The following is a 14,605-nucleotide window of genomic DNA, read 5'->3' as shown; positions in this document are numbered from 1 at the left end:
GACGTGGTCTCTTTATTCACCTCGATTCCCGTCCAACAGGCCGTGCACTGCGCCAGAAGGCTCCTTGAGAGCGACTTAAGCCTCCAATCCAGGACGTCACTATCCACTGATGACATCTGTACCGCCCTCAACCTATGCCTCTCTAGCAGCATCTTCACCTTTGAAGACTCACTCTACAAACAAGTACATGGCACTGCTATGGGTGCCCCTGTCAGTTCCGTAGTAGCTAACATCGCCATGGAAGATCTAGAGGAGCAGATACGCCAGAACCCACCTACACCTATTACAACGTGGTGTAGATACGTCGATGATATTTTTACCATAATACCACGTGGTTCTGAAACGGTACTACTAGAACACCTCAACTCCCTATCCAATTTCATCAAGTTTACCGTAGAATCAGAGGTGAACGGTTCGCTCCCGTTTCTGGACGTACTAGTGCATCGCGTAGGCCCACGTCTAGAGACCTCAGTATACCGCAAACCCACGTGGTGCGGTCAATTCACCAACTACGGGTCCGGCCACGCTCCAAGCCATCTCAATAGCACTGCCCGCACCCTATTCTCCAGGGCCTGGAGCCATTCCAGCACCGACACAATTAGACGTAACGAGATCTCCCGTGTGAAGGCGGACCTAACCAGATGCGGTTATCCATCCCATGTACTAAACAGATGCTTGTTACAGGCAGAAGAACTTACATTCAACCCAAGACCTCCGAAGCAAGTCGGCATATCGTCCGCCTACATTCCGTACTATCCAGGAGTGTCAGGACGTATCTCGAAGATCCTTAGAAGTTACAACATCAAATGTGTACAATTACCCGGTAGGAACCTACGTTCACTTGTCTCCAGTGTGAAGACCCCTGTCACACCTGTCTTACGCAGCAATGTAGTGTACCGTATCACCTGTAAGGCCTGTAACAGTTGCTACGTAGGTGAGACATCGAGACGTCTCCAGGATCGCCTCACGGAACACGACAGAGCAATCCGGCTTGCTGAAACTGACCAGTCCGTGCTCGCAGAACATTTTTGGGCTACCAACCACGATCTTGACCCCAAGCGCGACTTTGAGATAGTGGACCACGCGCGACACTTTTGCCACCGCCTATGGCTAGAGTCACTAAACATAATAAACAACCCTAAGGCATTAAATCGCCAGAAAGGCATGCGTCTGCATCCCATCCTAGAGACAACCGTTTTATTGATGGATGATCACTGGCGTAAGGCAGCACACGTCCGTACTACAACAATGACGCATGATTAACGTGCCACACTTTGCTTGTAGTGCATTCAAATTTTATATTAACTTATCAGTTGATAAAGGGACATGTGTTCCGAAAGCTACTGGTTTTTGTACTTATATTTTATTTTATTTGTACTTTATTTGTTAATAAATATCTGGGTATAACTGTATATATCTGTATTTGAAAGCTTTTAAACTGAGTTTAGAAGAATCAATGAATAATCTCCATTCTTCAGGATTGTGTTCAAACCCTAGTTCATCCTTCTATCGACTTACATTTTTGCAGATACTAAAAGAACCTTCCACTTAATAATAACCCACTTTTCATTTTGGTTTCTAAACAGAAATCCTTGTGGTTTTTTCCAGCAAATTCCACTGTTGAAACCTAGATACTAATAGTCCAGCCTGGTGCTTTGAAAGATTTAAATTCCTAACCAAATCATTAAGTCCAATTTGCCAGCCCACCAATGAGTAGTCAACAAGTGCCAAAACAGTGCTGTCTGGGTGGTGGTATCTGCCAAGAATTAAGTAACAGTAGTCTTCTCCATTGGTGAAGCATTATTTATTCAAGACTGTGCAATACATTGGTAACTTGTGGAAGTATTCACAATATGAGATATACTTAAACAATGCCATTTCTCAACTACTTAGTAGTTGGCTACATATAGACATGATGATCTAGCGCTAACTTATATGTTAGTTCACTTTTCTCAGTTAAGTGTGGAGTTTTGTCATTTTCAGGATTGTAATTAGGATCAGCAGATGTTGAGGCTCTAGTGTCTCTCACACTTCTACAGGAATAGTGATTTCTTCACAACTAGGTGGAGGAATAGGGAATTCCAGTGTGTGCGTGGCAGTGGTCTTATTGCGGACGGAAGGTTGGGGTATTTTTTTTTTAACTCTATTTTTCCTTGAAATCCCCTTAGTATTTGTGAGGCAGAAATAACAATCTTCGAGGTGACATGTTGGTTCTCGCCAGATCATCGGAACAGCAAAAGGCGTTTTGGAATTGTTCCCCTTCATCCATTCAGTGAGATTTAGATAGCATGTTATACAGCACACATGCAGTGCCCACCTTTTATCCTGATCACCCACATGACAACCAAAATAAAAACAATAAGCTTGTTTCATCTTGTCTGTAATTGATCGGCATTGCAACTTCACTGTAAATTGTCCACAAACATAGCAAAAACTCTTTGGTGAATTAATGCACGCACACGTTTTCGCTCCGTTTCACAAGTTTTCACAAGAATAAAAGGAATTTTAAAACACCACAAACTAGCACTAGATCTTAAAAATCGAAATCTTACGCATTAATGAGTTCAACTTTATCTTTTAAAGTTAAATGTTTACGAGAAGACATTGTGCACTTCACATGACACTGAACAAAACTGAAAACTGAAACTCAAAAGATGAAAGGCCGACAAAATTCCCCTCCCCCCCTGCACACACCGAATTCATCAGAAGTTTTACACGTGCCTTAAAATGGTGGTATTGTATCGGTTAATTAGAGTCATATACAGGCTAGTAATTCCTAGTAACATAGTGCAGTGACATTCCTCTGTGGTGCATGCACCTCACCTTTACCCACCCTTACATTGGTTCATATTTCCAGTATACTAGGCTCACCATTTCAGGACTTAAAGTTAGCATTACACCCAGGTTACTAACAGTGCCACCATCGTAAAGGTGCAAGTGGAGGATTTTGCTGTTGCAGAATGATCACACTTCACCGAAATTCAGTCCACTTGATTCACAAGTGTTCACCAATCATTACTTCTACAGCATTTTAGACTTCCACATAGCATACCCTTTTTCATACCTGAGAGAATGTCTGTACCAAACCTGCATCTAGTTTAATCTTTCTGCCACTGCTCCACTGAGTGACTGGAGGTAGTCCAAACAGTGTATTTGCAAAAAGCACTGCCAAGGCCACATTATGTTAAGGAGCTAGGTATATTCTTGCTGAGTGTATACCATATCCAAAAATTTCATCAATTCTTATTTGTCTGCCCCAATTAATTTTTATCCCGTCTACAACAATGAAACAAACAATTTTTTTTTTTTTTTTGATTTGGTAGTTGTTGGAGCATCGGCTTCTGCGGCCATATTGCACCTCCCAAGGTTTTTGCAGTAATTTGATCCAAGCCCGAGGCGGGAATCGAACCCGCGACCTTTGGGTTGCCGGGCAGGTACTTTACCCACTCGGCTAGCCCGGTTGGCCGAAACAAACAAACAGGCTAGAGTAATGATACAAATTCATTTGCAAATGGACCTAAAAAACTTCCCAATCCCCAATATGTCCAATTTCAGTGATGAATTCAATTGTGATCATTCATCACTAAGTGAAATTCATCTCAAATGACAAACTTCAATGATGAATTCAATCCATTTCACAATCTGCCAAGCGCCTACTTACTTTTTCTGACAGAATCCAATTATCAGTTGCCTCAGGCACCAGTCATCTTAGCTGTCCCAATTACTTGCTAGAGCCTTGTAAGAGTCTTCTTAATATTTTAGCCTAAAATTTCTCTACCTTTCTGTTAAATTCATCTGTTGCCTCTAATGCCCTCAAAATCCTAAAAATCACTCAGAATTTTTTGATCTCATTTCACTGAAACTCAACTTTCTAAAATCCAAATGTTCCTAACAATAAAACAATTTTCCTTAGTGATTTTACACAACTTCAGCTCTATGATCAATGTGGTAGAGATGATGAAGCTTTTTCAATTACTAATAACATTACACAACTTGTTTATCTACCTACTAGAATATCAAAAAATGCTTACTGAACTCCCAGCAATCTCAACCTTATCATTAACCCCGGGGGCTCACATCTGGTGAGTATGGGACACCTCAAGAAACTATTCACCATACATAAAAGATTAGATTTAAAACCACAATAAAAACTTTCCTTTTCTACCCTAGTAAATCCTTGGAATCAATTTTAAAGGTTACTTCAGACAACATAAAGGATGCTTGAATAAGTGAAAATAAGCTCAATGCTCTCGAGTATATAAATCTTATAGCAGTAATATGAAACAAAAAGTTAATACTTTTGACTTACTGACATCACACAAAGTAGTCTTAAAGCAGTGCTTGACCAAAATTATAATGAATACTATAAATTGCTAAATTGTAATAAAAAATATTTGGAAATATAATATTATAGTCTTGTGCTTATTTAATAACTATGTGCTTATGGATCTAAGGTTTTCGTCAAAGCAAGGGGACTGCAGTGGGCAAAAGTATTTCCTGTTTCATTGCTAATCTATATTTGTGACATTTCAAACAATAGATGGCTCTAATTAGTTTTTTACAGATTCATTGATAATATAATTGTATTCACCTGATTCCCATATGGCTATTAACAGATATACTAATGGCCTTGACACTGGACTAATGATAGTCAAATACATACTACCTATTTAGATACTGATGTTACCATTGTAGAGAACTGGGTTAGGACTAAATCATTTGATAAAAGTGATCCCTTCAAATTTAAAGAAATTAGTCAAACAAATTCAAATTCAAGTACTGTGAAAAAGATTCATGAGAATATAATCAGAAACATGATATATTAGATATATCTATATAAGTAACAGTACAGAACAAATTATAATGATTTGACAAATCAATATATCAAATTCATTAAATATAATATGCCTGTCAGGTTTATCAAATTTTGTATACATTCAATTACCTGGAATTCAAATTTAGATAGTGATTTTGAAGGTTAATACTTAGTGTCCATAGATTTTTCCATTTGTAATTTGCCGCCATTGTTATAGTATATCAGATTGATATGGAATAGCATAATGTATATCCCAAAATAGATAGCATAAGGTTTAACATAACACTAGACAGCATAATATGTAGCACTGTCTTAGAAATCTGTAGCTGATATATCTTGGAAATCTGTCAGCTTAGTATAGAATTATCAATTAATCAGTAAAATTTATTAATCTTATTAAAATTCATTGTTAATTAAATTATACTTAAATGGAATAATGACCCAGACTAGAGCAAGAAAGCAATGAGCACAAAGTAGCGGGAGTGCTGTGGTTCATGGGACAACTGAAGGGGACGATTCTCCAACGCATCACAGTCTAAAAAACTGCGTGAAATGTCAAATGCTTGCAGACCTATCTGGGACAGGACACAATCTAGCCAAAGAGTATGTCTTTGTGTGTGCTAGGTGCAGAGAGGGTCAAGAATATAGGCGTAAACTTAGCGTTCTGATGGGTGTCTATGAGAATTTGAGGTGTAGGGTAGATGCCCTCAAAGAAATTAATATGAGCACTGAAATCAAGGCCAGAGCTTACTACTATGGATCAGGCAATCTCCAAGGTGGAATGCACTGGTGCTACAGGAGCTAGTTTCTGTCAGTGACTATTGTCAGGGAGGAGGGGAATATATTATGCAAAAAGGATAGGTGGACCAGGACCATGGTACATCTGCCAGTGGCAAAAGTTGATGACGTTGTAGAGCTGATATAATCTTTTAAAGGCACAAAAGGTGATATTGTAGTACATCTTGGAACTAATGGCTGTAAGAGTAAGAGATCTGCAGATTTACTTAACAAGTACAGGTCAACATTGAAAAAAGTCACAAGTTAGGGTTAAATTTGTCTGTAATTCTGCCTAGACATGATAGGAGGGATATTTGATGAGAGCTTGTCAATCAATCTGGACCTGGAGAGATTGTGAAAGGCTCATGTGGTAGAATTTTTTTTCAGCATGGTTTGTACTTATTAACAGGAGAAACCAGTTCTACAGGGATGGGATATACTTAAATAGAAAGGGTGCAAGAATATTTACTGATTGTATCGAGGCAGTGTTAGGTGGGTTGGAAAACTGCTAGCCTAGTGGGATTCATAGATTAAAAGATCAACAGTAGCTGCAGGCAGAGGTGAAAGTGATTCTTGCACTGGTTCTATTGGAATAAGCAGCAAGCTGCTGGGGATTTTAAGACCTGCTGGGAGTCAGTATAGAACAAGTAAATACATGGGCTGTTTTAGGGTAACTAAGAGTAAGAACAGATGCATGTATACTTTCATGTACACCAACAATGCTAGAAGTATAGTAAGTAAATTTGATGAATTTGAAGTGCTGGTCAAAATGTCAAAAGCAGATTGTTGAGAGATCAGAGACATGGTGACAAATATAAGAGGTGCAGAATGGAATTTGGGGAGTACAATATGTACAGTAAGAATAGCCAGAATAGGAAGGGAGGAGAAGTTATGCTGTTAGTTAAGAAAACCATAAAATCAAAAAGAAGTGCATCCAGTTGATATTGGTGGACAGTGCACCGTTCAGTCAGTTTGATGTTACATAAGCACTAGGAAAGGGAAAATGAGAGGACGAGTGTGTTATAGGCCTAATGACTCCGATGAGTACAATGAACAATTGGGCACAGAAATTAGAGTGAGCCAGTAAATCAATATGTCCTGTAATGGGGGATTTTAACTTTCTAGATATTGATATGGAACTTGTGGTGGTCACTCGCACAACAGAAATACTTCTGTGGATTTTTTGGAGGATTGTTTTCTATAGCAACATGTTTGAGAGGCAACCAGAGGGAGTAATACTCTTGATCTGATTATCAGCAGTATTTATTCATTCATTAAGAATTTTCAGATAAAGAAACCACTAGGTGAGAGTAATCACAGTGTAGTGTACTGATGTGGGATTTACTTAAAGATAACTACCATCAAGGGTAAAGGGAAAGAATTTTCTTTCGTAAAAGTGACTACAGTGTTCTCAGACAGTTTTTAAATTCTATACAGCAGGATCAACTGATGATGCTAAAAACAGCAAATTCTAAATGGGAAGCCTTCAAGGAATTAATCTTGGAAGCTACCTGGCTTTTCATACCAACTAAGAAATACTGTTCAAGATTTAGAACTAAATGGAGATCAGATAACCTAATGAGGCTCGTGGCAGAGAAGAAAAATGCATGGGATGCATATAACTCACCTGATAATTTATATGCATAAGCCAGTCTGTATTCAAGTCACAAAGGAGGTTAGGTAAGTGAAGGCTGAGTACGAGAAATTAATGGTTCAACTGTTGATGATCCTGCTCAGATAGCTGACAAACTGAAAGAGTATTTTGCATCTACATTCACACATGATGAATTCTGTAAGGAAGGGGAGGACAGAAGTCTATTAAACTCTAACAGGGTCCTAAATGATTTTGTAATAACAGAAAGCAAAGTGGAGGAGAAATTGTTGAAGTTAAACATAAAAAAGGCACCTGGGGTGGATGGAATCTATGAAGTTATAATGAATGAGGTGGCGAGGGAAGTAAGCAAACCATTAGCCATAATTATGAGAGCATCCTTAGATTCAGGGGAGGGTCCCCATGGACTGGAGATGTGCAAATATATCCCGAATTCACAAAGGATGGGGGGGGGGGGTTCAATGGGTGACAAATAATTATAGGTCTGTTAGTTTAATTTCTATTCCAGTGAAAATAATGGATTCACTGGTTAAAGAAGTGTTGCAGGATCATCTACACCAGACTGCATAACAGTTGAGTCCAAGTTAAGGGGAGGTCTTGTCTGACCAATTTGACTGGATGCTACGATTCAGTCACAGAGGAACTGGATGCAAAAAATAATATCCAAGTATATGAAAATTTGATATCATATACTTGGATTTCAGGAAAGCTTTTGATACTGTTGCACATGGAAGACTGCTGTACAATTTGGAGCGGCACTGCATTAAGGGCAAATTGCAACAATGGATATAGGGATGGTTGAGTGGGAGATAGCAGAGAGTGGTAATAAATGGGTACTGCTCTATGTGGACTAATGTTATTATTATTACTGTTGTTGCTCGTTGCTCATATCATTTCTCTCTGATTGGGGGATTCCACTCCGTGACGAATTGCTACTAAGTACACAGAGTGATTGTAATGTCTGGTGTTACTGTTGATCAAGGAAATCTCTAATTTCCTACAGGTGTTCAGGAATGTGACTTTCTGGAGTTCCTTGTAGGTGTTCTCTGGGAGACCTATTGCTGCTCGGCTGCTATGTAGTCTATGGCACCATACCAGTGGTTGACACGATGATCGGGTTGGTCAATACTTCTTGCATATGCCACATCTCCTTGACCTCATGTCTCAGGTTCGTGTACTCCCTAATTTTTCCCTCATGGATTTTCTGGACATTGCTAGTGTTGGGCACTGCTATGTCAATCAGGTAGGTAGCCTTTTCCATCTTGTCCACAAGAGTTATGCCCGGTCTGTTGTGCAGGATGGTCTTATCCGTTATTATGGCGCAGTCCCAGTACAGCTTGTGGATTTGGGTCTCTAGTATTGCACGGGGTTCATACCTGTAGTATGGTACACTTTCTTTGGTCAACTGGTAATTCCTTGCTAGCTTCTGATGTATTATCTGAGCTACCTGGTCGTGTCTATGAGTGTACTCAGTCTGGGTGATCACCTTGCCCTGCAGTGATGTGTTGGATCATTTATGAGGCCAGGTGGCATCATCAACATGTGTTCATCTGACATTCCGGGCTCCTTTGTGATATATTCTCTATAGTTTTTGGTGTTGATTACCTGGTCTTGGATGGCCAGCACGAATCCTTCAGTCTCAGGGAAGAGCGTCCCACTTGTGAACCATGCATCGGAAGCAATGTTATCGATGTGATCTTAATGGAGGTCATTGTAGTGTCTGCCATGGAGTGTCTTCTTTGCCCATCTTTCTAACTTCGTTTCTTGTACCGTCTGGGTGGGAGAAGGTTCCTCGCTTAGGTTCGGTGTGGTATACCACTTATATATCTTCCTTATGGCCTGGTGGAGTGGTGCTGTGTTGTTCTCGAAGTAATCTTTCAAGTTAACTATGTTAGTCCAATCTATGAACCCGAAGGTGTATGTTAGTACTAGAGCTGCATAGGTGTTTATGGCTTTAACTGTGTTCCCTCCATTCAATTTTGCTTTCAGCAGGCTTCTCAGTCTCTGCTGGTATTTTTCGGTCAGGCACTTCTTGATTTCCTTGTGTTCTAAGTGCTCAGCCTGCATCATCCCTAGGTATTTGTAGGTCACGCCTGTCATAGCTTTGATCTCTTTACCAGTCAGCAGCTAGTAGTTTCGGCCAACTAATTTTCCCAGGTCTTGCATTTGTTTAGACCAAATTCCATCCCGATGTCCTTGCAGAATTCTTCGGTGATCCGGAGTAGTTGCTGGAGTTGCTTCTAGGTTGCCGCGTAGAGCTTGATGTCATACACGTACATCAGGTGGGTGAGGGTGTACAGGTTCTTTCTTTCTTCCTTCTTTGAGGTTATATCCATATTTGTTACCTTTAAGCATGGTGGATAGTGGTTTGAGTGCTAGGCACAACCACATTGGACTCAATGTGGTTCTGCCTAGTAGTTTTGCTCTCCCTGAAAGATTCCTCTTCTAATGGGAATTGGCCTGGTTGTGATGTTATCGACCTTAATGTACATCTACAGGGTCTCTATTAGCCAGCTATGAGGTACGGAGTTGAAGGCTTTGCGGTAATCAATGTAGGCCATGTATAGGTTGCGGTGATTCTTGTAGGCTTGCTCCTTAACTGCACTATCTATGGTTAATTGCTCCTTGCACTGCTCCTCCACTTGCATCCTTTCTGCTCTTTAGGCATTATGTTCTGACTCTCTAAGTGGTCTGATATCTTCTTGGTTATGCAGCTGGTCAGGATCTTGTACATTGTTGGGAGGCAGGTTCGCCGGGTTTCTTGTATCTTCATCTTTAGGCTTCAGATATGTGACTCGTTCGGTGAGAAACTTCGAGATTGTCCCTGGGTGCCTTATCATTCGAGTGAACTGCTCTGCAAGGTGCTTGCGTGTGCAGGTGAGCTTCTTTTACCAGTAGTTGTGGATGTTATCAATTCCTGGGGTTCACCAGTTGTGGGTGTTCCTGTTCGACTGCATTGCTTCTTCTTCTTCTCGAATCTCCCTCTCTCTCATCTCTGGTATGTCCTTGGTTTTCTTCTGTTCTACTTCTATCCAGGGTGCTGCGCTGTTATGCCTTACTTCACTGCTGAATATATTTCCCCAGAACTCCTCGATCGTCTTCTTCTCGGGTGGTCCATTTCATGCTTTCTCATCTTCACCAGTTTCCTATAGAAGGCTCTTTGGTCCTCATTGAAGATTTGGTTGTTTATTTTCCTCGGGGAACTCTCTTTGTATCGGTGTAGTCTCTTGCTGTGTGCGAGGAGGTTCTGCTTCAGCGTGTCCAAGTATACTTGTATTCTCTGATTTCTGGTCTCATGTTTGCTGGGGACGCTGTATCTCTTGAAGATGCTCTTCACCTTTCCAATCAATTTCTTACTTCTATTACCCTGTTGATACTGGGTCAACTAACCTATCTTGACTCTTAATTCTTCTACTGAAGTCTTCTTTCCCAAGCTGGCGGTTCTTTCTGTTTTCGGTTCTTCTGCTCCTGGTCTCTCGTTTCTTTTCCATTAATCCTGGTAGCTACTATGGCAGTACAGTATACGGCTGTGTGGATAGCCTCCAGCATTGCACCACTGTTGTCAAGGTAATGTGGCATTATTTGCCGATTGAGGTTGTCTGTTACTCTCCACAGGATTTCATTTGGCCTCTGCTTAGGTATCACGTGGGTTCTTGTGGGGTCCATTCCTTCGAATTCTGTTAGGGCAATCTTACACTCGTCTTCTGTTCTGGATATCACGACTTCATCTGTTTCCACTTCAACAACTCTGGGTTGTATTTCTTCTTGCTGTTCCTCCTCTGTTTCCATATTGACCATATTCTTTGTGCTTTGTAGCTGACTGCTGATATTCTGCTTGATTTTTTGCAAGACGGCAGGAGCTATTAGGTTCTTCGTGACGATGGTCCTTCTTTGGTCTGCTAATCACTGTTCGGTGACCTGAATATCCGGGTATCGTTCCAACCACTTGGTATGTAGTCGCAACCTGTACATTGTCATATCAGTCTCTAGCCTAGTATTTCATAGTATGCTTGCATGATATACATATTCATTTCAATGTTCTACTTCATGTGTTGGCATTTTCTTCCTTCCTGGGTGGTCACTAGCGCAGTTGCGCAGGAAGCACTTCTAATTGGTGGGCTGGATGGTCTTGCCCTTCTCTTGTGGTAGCCTTACGGGGGACAGCGGCACTTGCTCCACTGTCTTGCTCGAGAGACTGTCTAAAAGTTTTTGAACCGACCCCTCTGCCTAAGGCCTGAATGCAAGTGACTTTATCCTCGCCACACTCGATGCAGTATGAATGATATTTCTCTGTGACATCATCCATCTATGGAGGTTGACTTGTTTAGCTTCGGCTTATGTCCAGTTTTTTATTTGTTTATTATTTTAGTTCTCGAGACTGACACCAGATGGCGCCACTATCTGTCTCATCTGTCACTCCGTCCTTGGGTAAGGTAAGTCCAATGGGGTAAGTTTTGCAATTTTTCTTCTTTTTTATCATCATTTAATATTATTATATCGGTCTCCCAGCGTAATAGAGCCACGTTCGCTTCCACCGAGGCAGGATTCGAACCCAGGTGAGTATGGGCTCACATCTGGTGAGTCCCTGGGGGTATTAGTGGAGTCCTCCAGGTTTCGGTGCTGGGCCCAGGATCTAGAAAAGTTAGGCATATGGGAAGTGGCAACAACTGAACTTTAACAATGACAAATGCAAAGCTGGATATGTGTAGCAGTAACCCCAGAGAAATGTACCAACTGGGTACTGTTACACTCAGGGTAGTGGAGAAGAAAGTGACCTGGGGGTAATTGTGTAGTCAGATATGAAGTTTGAAGATATGAAGACAGGCTACCAGAGTGGGTCACGGGGTCTTGTCAATGAGAAGCAGGAATTTTGCGAGCAGGGATAAAGAGGTGATTATCCCCTTGTATAAGACAATGGTCAGGCCACAACTTGAGTACTGCATACAGGTCTGGAGGCCTCATTTTAGGAAGGATGTAGAATTGCTAGAACGAGTACAGAAGGACAGTGAGATTGGTGAGAGGAACAAAGGGGTGCTCTTATGAAGAAAGGCTTAAGTTCTGCAAATTGCAGCATATGGAGGCTAGGCATCTGTGAGGTGATCTGACTGAGGTGTATAAGGCCTGCAATGGTTTGGACAGGTTCAATTCTGATGGTCAATTCTGATTCCGATTCTTCTGCTTGATCAGAATAAGAACCTGAGGGGGCATATATACAAATTGAGGTAAGACAGCTGTAAAATAGATGTAGTTGACTGCTGAATCAGACTCCCATCTGTTGTTGTGGAAGTTGGCAGCTTAAATAAATTTAAGGCTGAACTAGAGAAATATTTGGAGTGACCAGATAGGTGAAATTGGTAGTTTTTTTTTTTTTTTTTTTTTAGCTGATGTGATGCTGTATAAGTTTGCTTTCTTGCATCATATGCCTTAACAAATGCTAATAATTTCTACATATGCCTGGCTACTGCAATTCAATATGGCAGCAGATTATGGGATAATGATACTATTAGGTAGTTAAATATAAGGTAGCTTATATACACAACCACGATAAACTGTATCGTGGCTGTATATATAAACTGTATAAAAGCAGAAAACATAATTGCTCATTTCTTCATATAGAATGGGATTATAACTCCTTGTACAATAATTTCTAATATAATATGAGTGGTGATCATTTAATTTGAGACTGGTGCAAGATCTTATCTTAATTGTCATCATCTGAACCTTCTGTGGATTTCTCCTTCTCGAAATACTCTCCCTTGAACTTTTCACACTTTCGCCCCCGCTGTACTTCTATGCTAAATGTTTCTTGCCAGCGATTTTTAAAAAGACTGCAAAGTGCTTCTGCTGTGGCTCTGTGAGCATCGCTGTCAGACACGACGCCTTTCAGAGCTTTCTTCAGATGTGGAAACAGGAAGAAATCACATGGGGTACTAAATCCACTGAATAAGTAGGATGTGGCAGAACCTTGGCACCTATGGCAGTAATCACTGCCTGCACAATATTAGCCATATGGGGCTTGGCATTTTCTTGATAGAGAAACCACTTCACATCAGAAAGTTTGGTCACACTGGAATATGGCCGCCCTACCATGATACTCGATACCGTATGCTTCATTCATCTCTTTAACTGTTTACGATGCATTTAAGCTTCATCTGACACAATAACGAATCACATATTGTTGTTCAATCTGTACGTCCAACATGATACTTGCTTCAAAATGATTGTCAGTGACACACAGCTAAAAAAAAAAAAAAAAACTCTATAAGTACTGTCATGCACGCACGCACACAGTCTGCTCCATAGCGATCAGGGAGAGCGCCTCTAGCAGCAGTTAAGGAAAGTTCACGCAGTACACATAAAACCTCGTAACCAGCCTGTGAATTAAATGATCACCCCCCCACCTAAAAATATGGCAATTTATTAATGAATAAAAGTTTATTCTCTTTTAAATAATATTATTATTTCAAACTGTATAAAAAAGGAATATATGCCCACACATTATGCATAAATATAAAAGACAACAGAAAAAAAATATGCATACTATGTTTTTTTCTTATTATTTGCAAAATTAGCATAGCAATTTTAGTCAAAAGTGGCTTGTTTTATATAGATAATTAAAAACTGTTAACGTGTTATTCCTAGACTAATCACATTATAGCATAAGTTTGGCATCCGCAAACATGCTGCCTCTAGATTGTATGCAAAGGCTATGAGTTGTCAGGGAATGCACTCATTACATTAGCACTGCCTTGCAAAACCATAACTTGAATAAGAGGGGGACAGAACTTACAACAGCCATTTGCTTTATCCTTTGGGTTGCTTCTTCATGAGCTCGATAAAGATCAATAGAACTTGTAACATCTGGATTCAAAATGTTTCCATGGTCATCCCTGACAACTAAATCTAAGCCAAGGATTCTAAAAGCAAAAGAAAAAAACATATACATTGTAATTATTTTCAAATGTTGAAAAAACCTAACAAAAATCATTAATTATTTATGAGGAAGAGGGCAGGTAGGAAAAACAGAGGTAGCTGAAGTCACAGATGAAAGGATAACAGTGCAAGGAAGCCACAGGCTTTTGTTGCACTGCCAAAGGGAAAAAAAAAATGCTAAGTAGATAATAAAATACAAATTATATGCTTCCCTCCTCACATCTAGTTGACCTTTGAATTTATTGAAACAGTCAGCCTCAACTATATATGAAAGCAACTTGTTTCAACAATCATCGACTCACTGGCTAAAACAAAACTTCCTACAACCTATACCTCAATCCCAGCAATTTTAATTTATGGCTCCTAATTCTGGAATTCTTTATAACAGTGAGAATTCCACCTTCATTCATTTTACTAATCCTTCTCAGAGTCTTGTAAACCTCAATCAGGTCACCTGTAAGGTGCCT

General features: G+C 40.2%; 1 protein-coding gene across 1 annotated transcript in view; it reads right to left on the bottom strand.

Moving 5' to 3' along the window:
- Positions 1-14,605, bottom strand: part of mbc (dedicator of cytokinesis protein myoblast city) — a 966,604-nt gene that overhangs the window by 827,182 nt on the left and 124,817 nt on the right. Inside the window, exon 7 of the mRNA XM_090373417.1 lies at positions 13,996-14,122. Coding sequence (XP_090229543.1) covers positions 13,996-14,122 — 127 coding nt within the window. The remainder of the gene's footprint in view (positions 1-13,995; positions 14,123-14,605) is intronic.

The sequence above is a fragment of the Mastigoproctus giganteus genome, chromosome 5 (genome assembly GCF_048544385.1).
Source record: "Mastigoproctus giganteus isolate SK-2022 chromosome 5, ASM4854438v1, whole genome shotgun sequence".
Lineage (NCBI taxonomy): Eukaryota > Metazoa > Arthropoda > Arachnida > Uropygi > Thelyphonidae > Mastigoproctus > Mastigoproctus giganteus.
Note: the sequence above shows the minus strand (reverse complement) of the source record. Positions and strands in the feature narration are given on the sequence as shown.